The sequence below is a fragment of the Takifugu flavidus genome, chromosome 5 (genome assembly GCF_003711565.1).
Source record: "Takifugu flavidus isolate HTHZ2018 chromosome 5, ASM371156v2, whole genome shotgun sequence".
NCBI lineage: Eukaryota > Metazoa > Chordata > Actinopteri > Tetraodontiformes > Tetraodontidae > Takifugu > Takifugu flavidus.
Genome location: NC_079524.1, coordinates 15,055,857 through 15,069,712, shown reverse-complemented (window position 1 = coordinate 15,069,712; position 13,856 = coordinate 15,055,857). Strand labels below are relative to the sequence as shown.

At 38.7% G+C, this 13,856-nt stretch overlaps 1 protein-coding gene across 2 annotated transcripts; it reads left to right on the top strand.

Moving 5' to 3' along the window:
- The first annotated feature begins 2,324 nt into the window (after positions 1-2,324).
- Positions 2,325-10,580, top strand: sub1b (SUB1 regulator of transcription b). Of its 2 annotated transcripts, none has more exons than XM_057033011.1 (5): positions 2,325-2,469; positions 4,374-4,443; positions 7,064-7,183; positions 7,910-8,018; positions 10,098-10,580. In XM_057033011.1, the coding sequence occupies exons 2-5, from the start codon at positions 4,375-4,377 to the stop codon at positions 10,175-10,177; spliced, it is 378 nt and encodes a 125-aa protein (XP_056888991.1). In that variant the 5' UTR covers positions 2,325-2,469; position 4,374; the 3' UTR covers positions 10,178-10,580. The 2 variants fall into 2 exon arrangements, with proteins under 2 accessions (XP_056888991.1, XP_056888992.1); XM_057033012.1 differs by lacking the exon at positions 2,325-2,469 and adding an exon at positions 2,609-2,741.
- Positions 10,581-13,856: the final 3,276 nt, after the last annotated feature.

The window sequence follows — 13,856 nt, the reverse complement described above, 5'->3', positions numbered from 1 at the left end:
TCTACCTCAACACCATAAGTCAGGACTAGATCTAGGGTGTGGTTAAAGCTGTGAGTTGGTTGGTTTATCTGCTGGAGGAAACCAACTGACTCAAGTAATGAAATGAAGCCATTTCTAAAGCTGTCGTTTATAACGTCCATATGGAGATCTGCTCAGTGCTTGGGTTTCTTTCTGAAACTCCACCTGTTGGAGCTGTGTGTGTCACCAGGAGTGACAGACAAACAGGAAGAACTCAGGAGGTCATCTACAAGGAAGCTTCACAATGCACATTCCAGCAGCACTCTGGACTGCTGATGATCTAGATAGATAGTCACACCTGTAGGGCAAATGATATGTGGTGATGTCTGTGAGGCCCAACTTTTAAATTTATACCTGCATCACCACAGTCATTTCTTCAGTTCTTATATTCTTCACCTCATTAACAACACCTCCAGGACTCAAGCTAACTAGGTGCCACTAGGTAGCTTTGTCTTCACTTACAGGCTACAGATGACTTGAAGTTAGCTAAACTCACCCTGTTGGTGTTAGCCACTAGCTACCCAAGGAGTAATAATTTCAAGTTCAAGTACTGCGTCTCGTGTCTTGCTAGGAGTTCAGAACTTAGATATGTGAGGAAGAAGTTTTCTGGTCACCCGTGTACTCAGGGATGCAGCTTATATTTGTAGAAGGGTCTCCACAAGACTTGCCCTCTCTGCCCAGGGATTGTCCATGACAGAAGGGCATTGACATGCTTGTGTGCATTGTAGCCAGCTAGAAATGGATGAACTTTGTAAAGAGAGTGTGGGGAATGGCAGCTGTGGTGCAGCAGGACTCCCCTCCTCTCCACATCAGTAGTACTGAGAGGAAGAAGACACAGACAAAAAAGTGATACGAATTGACCCTGTTTCAGAAGCAAACAAAGGCTCATAGATATCTCTCAGTACTATGCAGCAGTGTGGAAAGTGAAAGGCTGCTTAGCTCAGTTTCACAGAGCATAGAAGAAAAATGGAACAGGCTCACAGCTGATAAAGCTTCTTTTCTTCAAAAAGAACATGCCGCTCACTTTTTAAAAACAGCTTTAGACTGCATGTTATCCTTAATTCTTCATGACATACTTTCTACAAGGTGTTGGAAACATTCTTTAGAGATTTTGGTCCATATTGGCTTGATAGCATCATTCACTTGCTGTGGATTTGTCAGCTACACATCTATGATGCAAATCTCACATTCCATTAAAGCAAATCTGCTGGCAAATCTGTCGTCTTCGGTTGCAACATCAAATGTTTTCTTTGCAAATTCAGGTGCATTGATGGATGGGGCCTACACTGATGCTTGACAGAAGCATTTCTATTGGTGGGATTGATCTGGCTGCAGTGTGGGCTAACCCTTTCAGGTTGCACCCACATTTCCTTTTGCACACTATACCCTCTTATGACAGTGCCTAATTATGATTTGTCTGCTTAAGCAATGCAGCCAGAAGGTGGGTGAGGCTCTGGGCTGGCGGGCTCTCTAAATATGTAGGTGAAGAGATTGTGGCAGTTCCAGGAGCATTTCAATAAATCAATCGTCAACCTAGCATGGTTCACAAATGACCCTATTGTTCCACCAACCTGTTTTCAAACTGTTTTCTGTAGCACAAGTAGTTTAATTGTAGCATCCTCGATGTTGTACAGGTGCTCTTCAGCTTCCATTATCCCCATTTGATCAATTTCTATCTTGTAATTGGTTTCCCTATGATCTTTCTTAATTTCCTTAAGAGTGTCCGTACTTCCATGACAGAAATCAGGTACCTGTAGTTATTAAAGTATTGTCTCCAAGTTTGACATGTCTTGAGTGGACTGGGCTGCCTCCTTTTTAACTGCTTCTTTTTCACAACATCTACAAACCTGTAGATGCTGCTAGCTCCTGGTCCTCTCTTGCTAGTTCTATTGCTAATGTATGTTGTTTGTCTCATCCGCTAGTCTATATATTAGGGTATTGATACTCTAATGCTTAGCTTAAACTTCAGCAAGATCTGGATAACTACGAGCTAGATGACTGAGAATCTACACAGACATCTACTAGGAATGGAGTGATTCAGATGGTAAGAGCATGGTGAAAGCTGAGGTTGTAACATGAATCAGAAATCCAGATTAGATTGAATGTTTTGAAAATACGTGTGACCACACGATGTCAGCATTGACGTGTTGTCCGATTGTTTCAAACTTTCATCAAAACTTACACGATACGACTGTCTTAAATGTCTCAGGAAACAACTGCTCACTACTACAATTATAGTTTATCTCTAAAAATTATAAATGTAAACACGAGTGGCAAAACTGTGCCAGGGAGCTCTGTTTACATGAGCGTGCTTAAAACACTCGAGGCGCGCGCTATGACGTATATTCTGCGACGGAAGAAGAAGAGGTAACAGCAACAGCAGAAGAAGAATCTTGACGGAACTGATTTTTATTTCCCTCTTCACAGCTTTTATGCTCATCATCAAATCATGTAAGAATTCCAAAATGCTACTTTGAGAAGCTTTAATGTACAATAGTGAGGCGCGGGGTCAAATGTTCTGCATCGGTTGTATTATATGTTATTAATAATTATACTCTGTCATATAACACACGTGCTTTAGCATTGCTATCTTTATCAGAGGCTACACTGCGCAGGTAGAATAAGCTCCTGCATAGATTAGAATACAGAATACATTCAGGTCTTTTTCTTGTTCACAAGCTGTGTCGAATTGCGCTTTTCTGGAGTGTAGTGTGCTTGTGCAGGTAAGGTCGAGTGGCCGGTGAAAGGAATAGATATCGTTAAGTCCTCGGTTACGTCGTTCACCCGATAACCGTCAATAATTTAGATTCTCAGCTGCAGTTTAGGCCAAACATGAGGCGTCATGTTATCGGATGGTTTCTCTTCTCAAACCAACCTGTCGTTGTCATTATGATCACTTGCTTTAAGGGGAGCAATTAAAGTGTTTTATACAGTTTCGAAGCCATGATTTACAAGTAATTTACCCCGAGGAAACGTAATTGCTTACCAGGTCAGTGATATAGTTATTTTCAAACACAGTTCTAAAAAAGTATCTCTAAGTGTAATATGAATTATAACAACCCAGAAGGACTCACTTCAGACTAATATATTCTTCAAGTGAAATGCAAATACATGATCTAGTGACAGCACTAATGGATCGCTATAATCTGAGCCGGTCTTATATCTGGAACAATTGTTCCAAGTATAAATGGATTTGTTCTTTTAAAATACTGAAATTGTGAAAACAAATGACGCTAAATTAATGTTATGCACTTATTAAGCCAAAACTCGACTTCTTTGGTCTAACACTAGGTGGGGTGTTGTACCATAAAATGCACTACTTATACCCCGTATCACACCTACTTGGCATGATTATGCACCCGGTTAACTTTTACAAGGAAACTGTCCTGCGTATGAAACTCGCTTATTTCTAAACTGTAAAAGCATTTGATGCTGAGATCAACCGTTTTACTCGCTGTGTTATGCACCTCATGCCTTGTGAATCACCCTGTCAAATACAATGAACTTGCTCAAACAAGCTGTTTGACTCTCATAATAGCTGCGGTAAATTTCTACACAATAGGGCATATGGAAAGGTGTTGTGTTTTTTTTTTTATTATTATTCAGTCATGTATTACATGTAACAGCTTTTGTGCTGAGAAGAACATTGGCTTTTTTTAGTCTTTAGAAGAGTTGTAAAGAGTATGAGTAACCAGTGTTCTCTTCTTTTTCCTTCATAAATATTTAAATCAGAAGACAATGTTTCCACTGGCATTTTTTGTTGTTGTGGGGTGCGTATTTTACAGCAAGGGGGCATTTTCCAGCACAATAGGGGCGATGTATACACTATACACCAAACATCCAAAACTGGCTTCAAAATACTCCTCCTTCAAAATCTCCTCACAACAGTTTATATTCTGAAAGGAATGATTATGTAAGGTCTTATCTGCTATCAGCTCTTATTGGTCATTATATTTACAAGTGCTATTAAAGCAAATAGTTAGTAGTCTCTACTCTTTGTGTTAGCCTTTTAGTTTTTCATCAGTGAGAATTGCACACCACACCTTTGTTGTGTACAGCTGTTCTTAGTTCTCACTTATCTCAAATATTTGAAGAAGAGGCCTCCTCTGTTCAGGAATGCATCTATTTACCCCTCAAACTGCGATGCTTTCACTTGCTTTCATTTGACACACAACACTGCAAGTTCTTCAGAAATATTTTTTTATGCATATATCAAGACATGTCAGTTGTAGTTTATATGCTATACATTAAGATATCATGCTTTACTACCTGTCTGTTTCTACACTATCTCTGTAAAATGACATTTCTTTTTATTTTTTAAAAAACTCCTAATGTTTGATCTCTCATGGGAGCAGAATGCCAAAATCAAAGGAAGTCCTTTCCTCCACATCTGGAAGTGACTCTGACAGTGATGTAGACACCAAGGTTTGTGTGATATTTATTCATTTATTATTCATCTGCTATCAGGAATGTCAAATACAATTTATCAGTCAACCAATGAAAGTACCGGATGTTTATATTAATCAAGTATGCTACCTCAATGTTTTTATTGTTGGTAATGGAGAGAAATTACTATGGCAACAGGACCTTGTGTCATTTGCAAGTCCTAATTAAATTGTCAGATATTGATCAAATTTTTGAAGTGATAATTCAAAACTACCGTAATTTCCGGACTATAAAATGCTACTTTTTCCCTACACTTTAAACACTGCGGCTTATTCTATGGTGCAGCTTATTTGTGTTTTTTTTTCGTGGCGCACTATCACAACTATTGTGAATCATTTTTACTAACCCTCATCAATGTAGAAAATACTAGAAGAAAAGCATATGATGCGACTTTTAAGTTTAAAGTGATCACTCTGGCGGTTGTAGAAGGAAACTGAGCTGCCGCGCGTAATCTTGGCATACATTACGGTAATCAATGGCGAGAAGGTGGAGACGCCTGCCTGAACTGATCCAAAGCAAAAAGACGACAAAAGCTTTTAGACGTAAACATCGCAGCTGGACTGAGCTTGAAAACGTTCTGGAAGACTGGGTCAACACACAGAGAGCAGGCGGCTGCGATGTTTCCGCTGTACAAATCAGACTGAAGGCAAAAGCAATCACCACTGCGGTGAAAATAGAAGATTTTAGAGGTGGGCCATTGGGTTTTTAGATTGTTCATTGTTTGAGTAAAAAAGCATAAACAACATAATATGTGTGTAGCTGATACAAACTTATATTTCAAGGTAGCTGCATTACAGACACCGTTAGAAAAAAAAAAAAAAAAGCATTTACCGGTAGAATATATTTGTTTATGTTGCTAAACGGATTAAATTAAAAGAAAAGTTAAAAAATCCTGATGTGATAAAAATTGGATTTAAGGTCTCTGTATAAACATACAAGTGAAAAGAGTGGCTGTTGTTTCTTACCTGTCTGTTTATCACTCGTCAGTGACTCGTCTCTTACGGTAATAAAAACATATACCGGTACTGAATGTTTTCGATCTAATTTTTCATATTACTACGTGGGATACCTGCGGTTTATAATCTGGTGTGGCTTGTATAAGTACAAAATTGATTTTCTTTCTAAATTTAGATTATGCGGCTTATAATCAGGTGCGCTCTATAGTCTGGAAATTATGGTAACAACTTTCAACTTCAAGATTTGATATTGTAAAAGTAGAATCATTGTATGCTTGAAAAATGCGAATACATGTGTTAAATTAAAGGAAGGCTTAAATGGCATATCTCTGATCTTGGTGAACAAAATATGAGCACATTGGATATTCTTCCTCTCTCTACTTCACTTTGTTTCCCTCGGGTCCTGACAGCCAGTCAGCTGTCTCCATCTCCTGTCCTCTGCGTCCTCTTCTCTTGTGACAGCTAATTTCATGTCCTCTTTCACTATATCCGTAAATCTCCTCTCTGGTCTTCCTCTAGATCTCTTACCTGCACTTCATCCTCAGCATTCTTTTAACAACATATTCACTGTCCCTCTTTTCCTCACACAGATAAGGCGTGTTTCCACTGCAGGAGTTCCTGGTAATTACTGCGTGCAGGAACTTTACAGCAACTGTTCCTCTCACTTGTCTCCACTGCGACATTGCGAGTTTTGATCACCACATTATCATTGTGCGCCAATTTCGACCGCGATGTTACCCGGGCGAGCCGCCAAAAGTTAAAATCGTGACAAAACAACAAGGAAGGAGGTAAACGTGGAAGGAACTGAAGTGGTGTAGTATTCTAAGACATTATGATGTCCTGCAGGAATGTGAAGTGTGCAGTTACAGAATTTTGCCCATGTGACTTGTTTTAGTTTCAATTTATTGCTCCAAGCTGTATCTGTGTACACTTCAGTGTGTTAATAAATACCAAGTATATAGCATGTGTTGTGATGCTTAACAAGACAGGTGTTCGCCATGTTATTGGTGTACTTGTTTGTGTACATGGCAGCAGATGCTATGGAGCAGCGTCTCTTAAGGCTAATGCTCCTTTTTTTGCTGGGTTCTGCTTTATACCCCCTCTAAGTTTAGCCAGTTGGAGTTCTTTGAGGCATTTCTAAGTAGGCATCATAAAAGTTCCAGTAAATGGTCCTTTTGGAGAGGTTCCTGCAGTGGAGATGTGCACCGTCAACCCCGTAAAATTACCCCGAGGTTCCTGCGGTGGAGATGCGCCTATTTATTCTCTTACTTCAGCTAACCTTTATTCCTGTCCAGGGCAGACCCCCACCACTGTAGGTTCTCCTCCACATGCTTCCTGCCCTCACGATGGATCAAGGGGTCATCTGCAGTCATCGTGGTCCGCGGAGATTCCTGTCTAACCTCATCTGTCATCCTTTCAACCATAATGACCACATATTCAAATTTGTTTATATAAACATGACTAAGGATTATGATATTGTGCTGTATTAGTGCCAGCTTGTGGAGGTCAGGTTCTTGTACCACTCTGATTTAGACTGTAGGTAATTCTGAGTTATCCTCTGAGTTAGAATTTATGATCATATTTTAATATATGAGGTGGTTCTTTTATATTAATTATTGCAATTATTTGTCTTTTTTTTCAAGGCTAAGAGAAAGAAGACGAGTCAGTCAGAAAAACCATCCAAGAAGCCAAAGAGCGGAGAGAGCTCAAAGCCAGGTGGTTCTTCCAAAGGCAGCGGTAATGGAGATGACAACATGTTCCAGGTGGGAGACGCTTTAGCTGTTCAACTGAAAGTGGGTTGGAGGAATGTGATGAGACAGTTCTGTGCAGTGGTCCCACTATAATCAGGAGCCAATTCTGAACAGTTCTAGTTTTATTTTAGTGCTGCACATCCGAAAATTTGCCAGTCAATCTGTCAAGTCAAACCATGTACCCAAATGTTATAGAAAACCTCAGAGTTCCTTTAAAGAGCCTCCAATTCTAACTTCCTTTCACTTAAATGTTACAGGCTTTTGACTTAAGACAATGTTTTTGTCAGCTAAAGTTTTTACTTACCTGACACCTATTCACACACTTGATGCAGGATGGCAACAGTTCATCAGCTAAGATCATCACTCACATTCATAAGCCAAATTCTTATAGTTCTAGGTAGACAGACATAGAGATCAGGGGAATATCAGGGCTGTAAAATAGACCCAACCAGTGGAACCTTAACAGCTGCCACCTTTCTATTGCATCAGTGACTGATGAGGCTCACTGTGCTAACATTGGAAGCAGGTCATTGATTGCGTGCATGAAATCAGGACAAAATTAAATTGTGTTAACACCTCTGAGGCTTTAAAACTTGCTAAATCTAAACTCCATCGCATAAAGTAAATCACAAAGCTGTTAAATAATGTGAGCAAACGAATGATGGTGAAATGACAATCAAAGGAGGGCAATGTTAAACCACCAGTCCTAAAGTCAAATAAACATTTTGCTCCTTACAGATTGGAAAGATGCGATATGTGAGTGTCAGAGACTTTAAAGGGAAAGTCCTGATTGACATCAGAGAGTACTGGATGAACCAGGATGGAGAGATGAAACCTGGGAAAAAAGGTAATCGTTCAATACTGAGATTCAATCGGTGTAATTACATGGTGAAACAAATATATTTACTTCAGACACATGTAGAAATCATCCTTAAAGTAAAGTATACTAACGGTGTGAGTCTCCTGCATTAACTTTGCAGTCAGAAATGTGTCGGACCCTTAAACCATTTCATATTTGTTATGCTTCAATCTATAGTAAAAATGTAAAAAAAAAAAAAACATCTTCACTCAGTACCAGTAAAATAATACAGTGAAAATAGGAATTTTAACTTTTTCAAATGTGTTAAATGCCCATTTATCAGCTGTAAGATGTTGGTAATGGAGACAGATGTCAAAAGAGAAACACCTGAAAGGTCCTTGGGTTGAAAAGTCCTGGGGGTCAAAAAACTGCCTCCAGAGTTCAGAGACTATAGTTAAGCCTGTATTAGTGAAGGCTACAGGAAGGTACTCAGGAACCCATGTTTGGATGTAGGTTAACATCCAGTGATGCTGGAGTGGCTTAAGGACAACTCTGAAGGGAAATGTCCAGTAATGGTTCGACCCACCAGTTAGACTGAGAAGATCTGCAGATAAAAATGAAAGAATATCCATAAAGGGGCTATAAATGCTGAACAATACAAACGGACCTGCCCTAATGAAGTACTGAGTGAGTGGTGTAAATACCGATGTCTGAACTGAATTTCTCTGTTGGACACAAAACCAGGGGGTTGTTTGTCCTCTGGTCCATAGGTTTACATGGGGATTTGATCTTAAGGTCATTTATGGACTAATGACTACAATCGTGTCCAGAATTTTGGGAATGACACAAATATTGTTTTTCCACATGGTTGTTCCTGTGGTATACTGAGGTATAACAAGGTCAGAAGCCTTTTTTGATACATGCCGTTATCAACTTCTGGGCCCCATTCTAACTGATAGCAGCACATTCTTTCATTTTCCATCATGCCGGACGTGGCATTGATAGTCCCAGTTCTTGGATTCTTACGAGGAGCTTTATTCTATTCTTTATTCATGGCTGTGTTCAGGCCATATTATGATTGTGCCTGCTCCCTTCTGTGTGAGGAACAACCCAGACATTAATGTCTGAGGGTGATTTACTATTGGCATTATGCAGTGAGTTAGCACCCACCTTTTCTTATATTGGCAAGATTTTATGTTAATGTTCCAAAGAATCAGAAGAGGGATTCTTTAGAGGGAATGACTTTACTCCTTGGCAGAGCAATTCTTGTACCTTTTGCAGAATATCAGTCCGTCCCTAAGGTTTTTTCTGCAGAGAAATGGCTTCCATACCACCCTTCTTGACACCAGGACGTCCTTCAAAGGTCTTATCTGTATAATGATGGGAAGTCCTTCTCGTTTAAAAAGAGATGGCGTCAATGGCTCCCATATGTCCCCATTCAGAGTTCTGTTGTAGCTTAAAGTATAAAATTATGAATGTTTGTGAGCATGTTTTTTATTATGTTTTTTTTTTTCCATTGAAGCCTTATTAAAAATGTTGTTGATCAGTGAAACAGTCAGACGGCCCTTCACTGATCAAAGCCTGTGCCCTCGACTGCACTCACCTGTGAAATTGAGAGAATCACTGATGTGATGATCCCTGGTGATTTTTGGCAGGTCTGAAATTAGTGAAAATGTATTTTTTTTTTTATGGGATTAAATTCATTTTCACGGCAAAGTGGGACTCTTTAGTCTGATGGCTTTTCTTAAGACTCTGAGGCAGCAGTTGTGAAAATATTCATTCTCAAATCTTTTGGCCACGGCTGCAGGCCCAATTTGTTGTCCTGTCCCAGGTCGAGCTCTTGTCTGAAGCCTGAAGGGGGACGGTTTAAAGGGAAACTTAAAAGGGGCATATTTTCACCATCATAACGGAGTCTGACTTACTTTGTAATGAATGAAGATGATGATCAGTCCTTTCGCTGGGACAAGGACAGATATTACCATAGTCTCATTTAATTATCTAATCATGTGAGCGCACCACGTATTTTACATTTTTTTGGAAAATGAACACATTTTAATACTTGGATGTTAAAATATTTCTTTCTCCGTGATTCTTAAAGTTTGAAGGTGTATCTGAAATCTGTTACAGGCATCTCCCTCAACCCTGAACAATGGAACCAACTGAAGGACCAGATTGCAGACATTGATGACGCCATAAAGAAAATCTAATGATTCCTTTAATGTTTAGATGTTTATTTGATAAACTCACTCGTGTTCAGGTTTGTACTCAGTTTTGTAAGAAGTCTTTAATAGTTTTCTAATGGTCAACATTGTAGAATGGAGTCCAGGTGTATTGTTTAAGTGTGTCCTTTTTCTGTAGATGAGTAGGTTTTGATCATTGCTTTTTGAGTAGGACAGTGACATTTGTATTGAATAAACAATAAATAAAGACACTGGTTAGGTGAGTTGTTTTATAATTACATGCTCAGTTTGACTTGGATAAAATCATTTTTTTGTCTGTTTTTATTTATCTTTTGTCTGCCTCCATCCACATCAGAGGATAAATCAGATCTTTGTATGTTTCCTCTATACCCACTGAAGAATACGAATAAAGCCACCAAGATGTAACTCATTTAAGGTTGGTTCTTTGATGGGAATTAGAACTAATTTATTATATGTGAATTCAGAAAACTTCCCAGGGGTTCATGGCTTATTTCAAAGAAAGTTCAGAAGGTCTGACATTGACATCCATCTACAACTGGCAGGTTTCCTTTCCTTTTTTTTTTCTTTGGGGAAAACTTGGGACTGTTACAAAAAACCCAACTGTTCAATAAGCTTCATATTTCTGAGAATTCTTTGTCATTCTGTTGCATTTTGGGTCCATAAAAGAAATGGAATTATAAAAAAAATGGTGAAGTTACTAAATAAACATAGAATACAAAATATACACTAGCTAAACAGCTCAAACAGGATAAAATAAAATATACTGTAAACAAAATGAGCAAATGACAAAAACATCAAACCAAAAAAAAAAAAAATTAAATAGAAAAAAAACCCTAAGCGTTACAATTCCTAGACTCCAAGAAGCAACAGGTAGTAGCAATAATGGCTTAATGATTATCGTGTTAATTTTATGCAGGTGCAGAGTGTCCAAGAGGTGTTAATGGGGTGAAGGACCAGTGGCGGGTGGGGGAGTTAGAAATTGTTTCTCTACCTATTCTCTCTCCTCTCCTCTGCCTGTCATCCCCCTTCTCTCTCTCTCTACCCAGCCGGCCATCAGCAGGAGGGTCTCCCTATATGAGCCTGGTCCTGCTCAAGGTTTCTTCCTGTTAAAGGGGAGTTTATCCTTGCCACTGTTGCTTGTTGGTGGTCAGGCCCTGGGATTCTGTAAAGCGCCTAGAAACAATTTTGATCGTAACAGACGCTATATAAATAAAATATAATAAATATAAATTGATTGATAAATATTGATTTCATTGGTGGCATTTAAAATTTTGAATGCTTCATGCTGTCCACCACCTGAGTTTAACATGTATAACTATATTTCAAGCAAATAAAAATATATTCTAATAGGGTTTTCCACTCTAAGTGCACTTTATTTTTATAAATCAGGTTCAGACTTAATCAGAAATATCAAATACTCATTCATTTTATGTGTTTTAACCCTTATAATACCATATTTTGGAACATCCCACAAGCTGAAATACAGCCCCTCACTGTGGTGGGTTGTGGTATATGACTAGTATTAATGGGGGAAAAAACTCAAAACATGTATTTAAACAGCTGTTTAAATGGGCATTGTTTTACTCACTTGGAGAAAGATAAGAATTTCCAAAATGTAACTTTCCAAATATGATGTAGCCAAAACTGCCAAAAATATTATAAATGTTTCTAAAATAAAGTGGCGAGCATGTACGTCTCACTCTCTCAGATGCTCACGGGAGCTCCACGTGTCAGTTCTGCAGGGTTTTCAAGGTCAGTGAAGGTGAGAATTCAAGGTGAGAATTCCAGCTGCTGTTGTTCAATCACCCCATCAGTAAAAAAAACAGTGGACTCATTCCATTAACAACCATAAATGTCAACACCATAACTGCCTCAAATATGTTTAGAAGTTCTTGAAGCATTCCAGTTAGTCAAGAAAACTTGTTCTATTTAACAGTTTTTCTTAATCTATGCTGGTGTCCCAGAATACAGATCCTCTTTAAAAAAAAAAAAAAAGCAGGAAAAAGAAATTATTAAAGGTTTTATGCCATTGGGTGTCTTATGTTGAGTTCAGTCATCTCCAGGCCTGTAACCTGGTAACTCCTGAAAAAATTTACTGGAGACCTGTTCTCACCCTATAAGGACAGCAGATAAAGTCTTTGTTGACACTTCCCAGACACTTTGTAGACACATGCGGCCGTTAAGCAAATTTAACAAAGCCACACTGAAAAACACGGTTTTCACAACATGATGTGTCCTGGCTGCGGTGTGCTTGTATACGCCTGTACCGTTTATGTGCTGCTGTGGCAATGTTGCCAGGAGGTGCAGCGAAGACATGCCCGATGACCCGGCCGAAGAAAACCTAGAGGGACTTCAGTGTTTAGCAGTATAACAGCAGTAGGATGCTTCTCAAAGTGTTCATTAAAGACAAAAATGACAAAACTAAACCCATTAACTACATGCTGGAGGACCTGCATCGTTACTGGCTTGAAAAAAAACAATGAATAAAGCTAAGTGTATGTTCAAATGTTGCAGGTCTTTGTTAAGAAAGAAAATACTTAAATTGATTAAAAAAAATAAACAGGAAAAACACAGTTGCACATGACAAAATACAACCTCGGTGTGCATAGCATGTGTTAGCGTGTTACATCAGAGAGGAAATGGTCCTCCATGTGGACACCAGGTTGATTTACAGAAACTGAATTGACATTCCGGTTGTCAAAGAAACAACTCGGAGAAAACAGCCACAGTAGGAAGAATAATAGACTGTTTCCTTAGTAACCGCTTGTGTAGAAGCAGCTGTAGACAATTATTGACAGAGGCCATGTGACATCTGTCTTTAAACTTAGTTTGTCCACCTTTTTTAGGGTACCTTTACAATTGTGTGTGTTTTCAAAGCTGTAGCCTATAACACTCTATACCAAAGTGTCAACCAGAGAATATTACAATAAATCATATGTGAACTATGTTTGTGTGTAGAGCTGGAAAAAAAATTACTAAAAATGATTTAACCTCTTGAACATGAGAACATACAGTATATATTTGGAGCATAAGGGGCCAAGAGGTCTTGCAAATCCTAAACCTTTGGATCACCTTTTGTCAGTAGAAATGACATCAAATCATCATATTTCATATTTCAATTAGAAGAAGCTGAAATGATTGTGATAACAGTCAGAATCTGCCCTGATTACATAAGCAATCGTAAAGTGAGACACTTTAACAAATCATTTAGGCGAAGTTAAACGTCTTGTGCGTAAAAGCCCCCCGTGCCGTTCTTTCTGTCAGGATAGTGACAAAGACTCTGGTTTTAATCTCGGCTGAACTTGAGATATGTACATGATGCAGCTGCCTTCTCATCACAGTAAAGCCATTGATGGATGGATTGATTGATTGATTGATTGATTGATTGATTGATTGATTGACTGATTGACTGATTGACTGATTGATTGCATGACAAGTGTGCATTAATTTTAAATCCTATAATGTGGAGTATGGTGAGGTGTTATCCAGCCAGGATACAATTTTTAGTTTCTGAAGTCTAATTTCAGAGAAAATCACCAGGTTGGTTATGATGGATGATTGCCGAAAGACTAAATACCACATAATAAGGGATCGAACAATTGGAAATCCTCTTGTTAGTTCAGTGGTCCGCTCACTAATTTGAATTTAATACCGTTAAAATAATTTTGAAGCATTTTGTATTAAG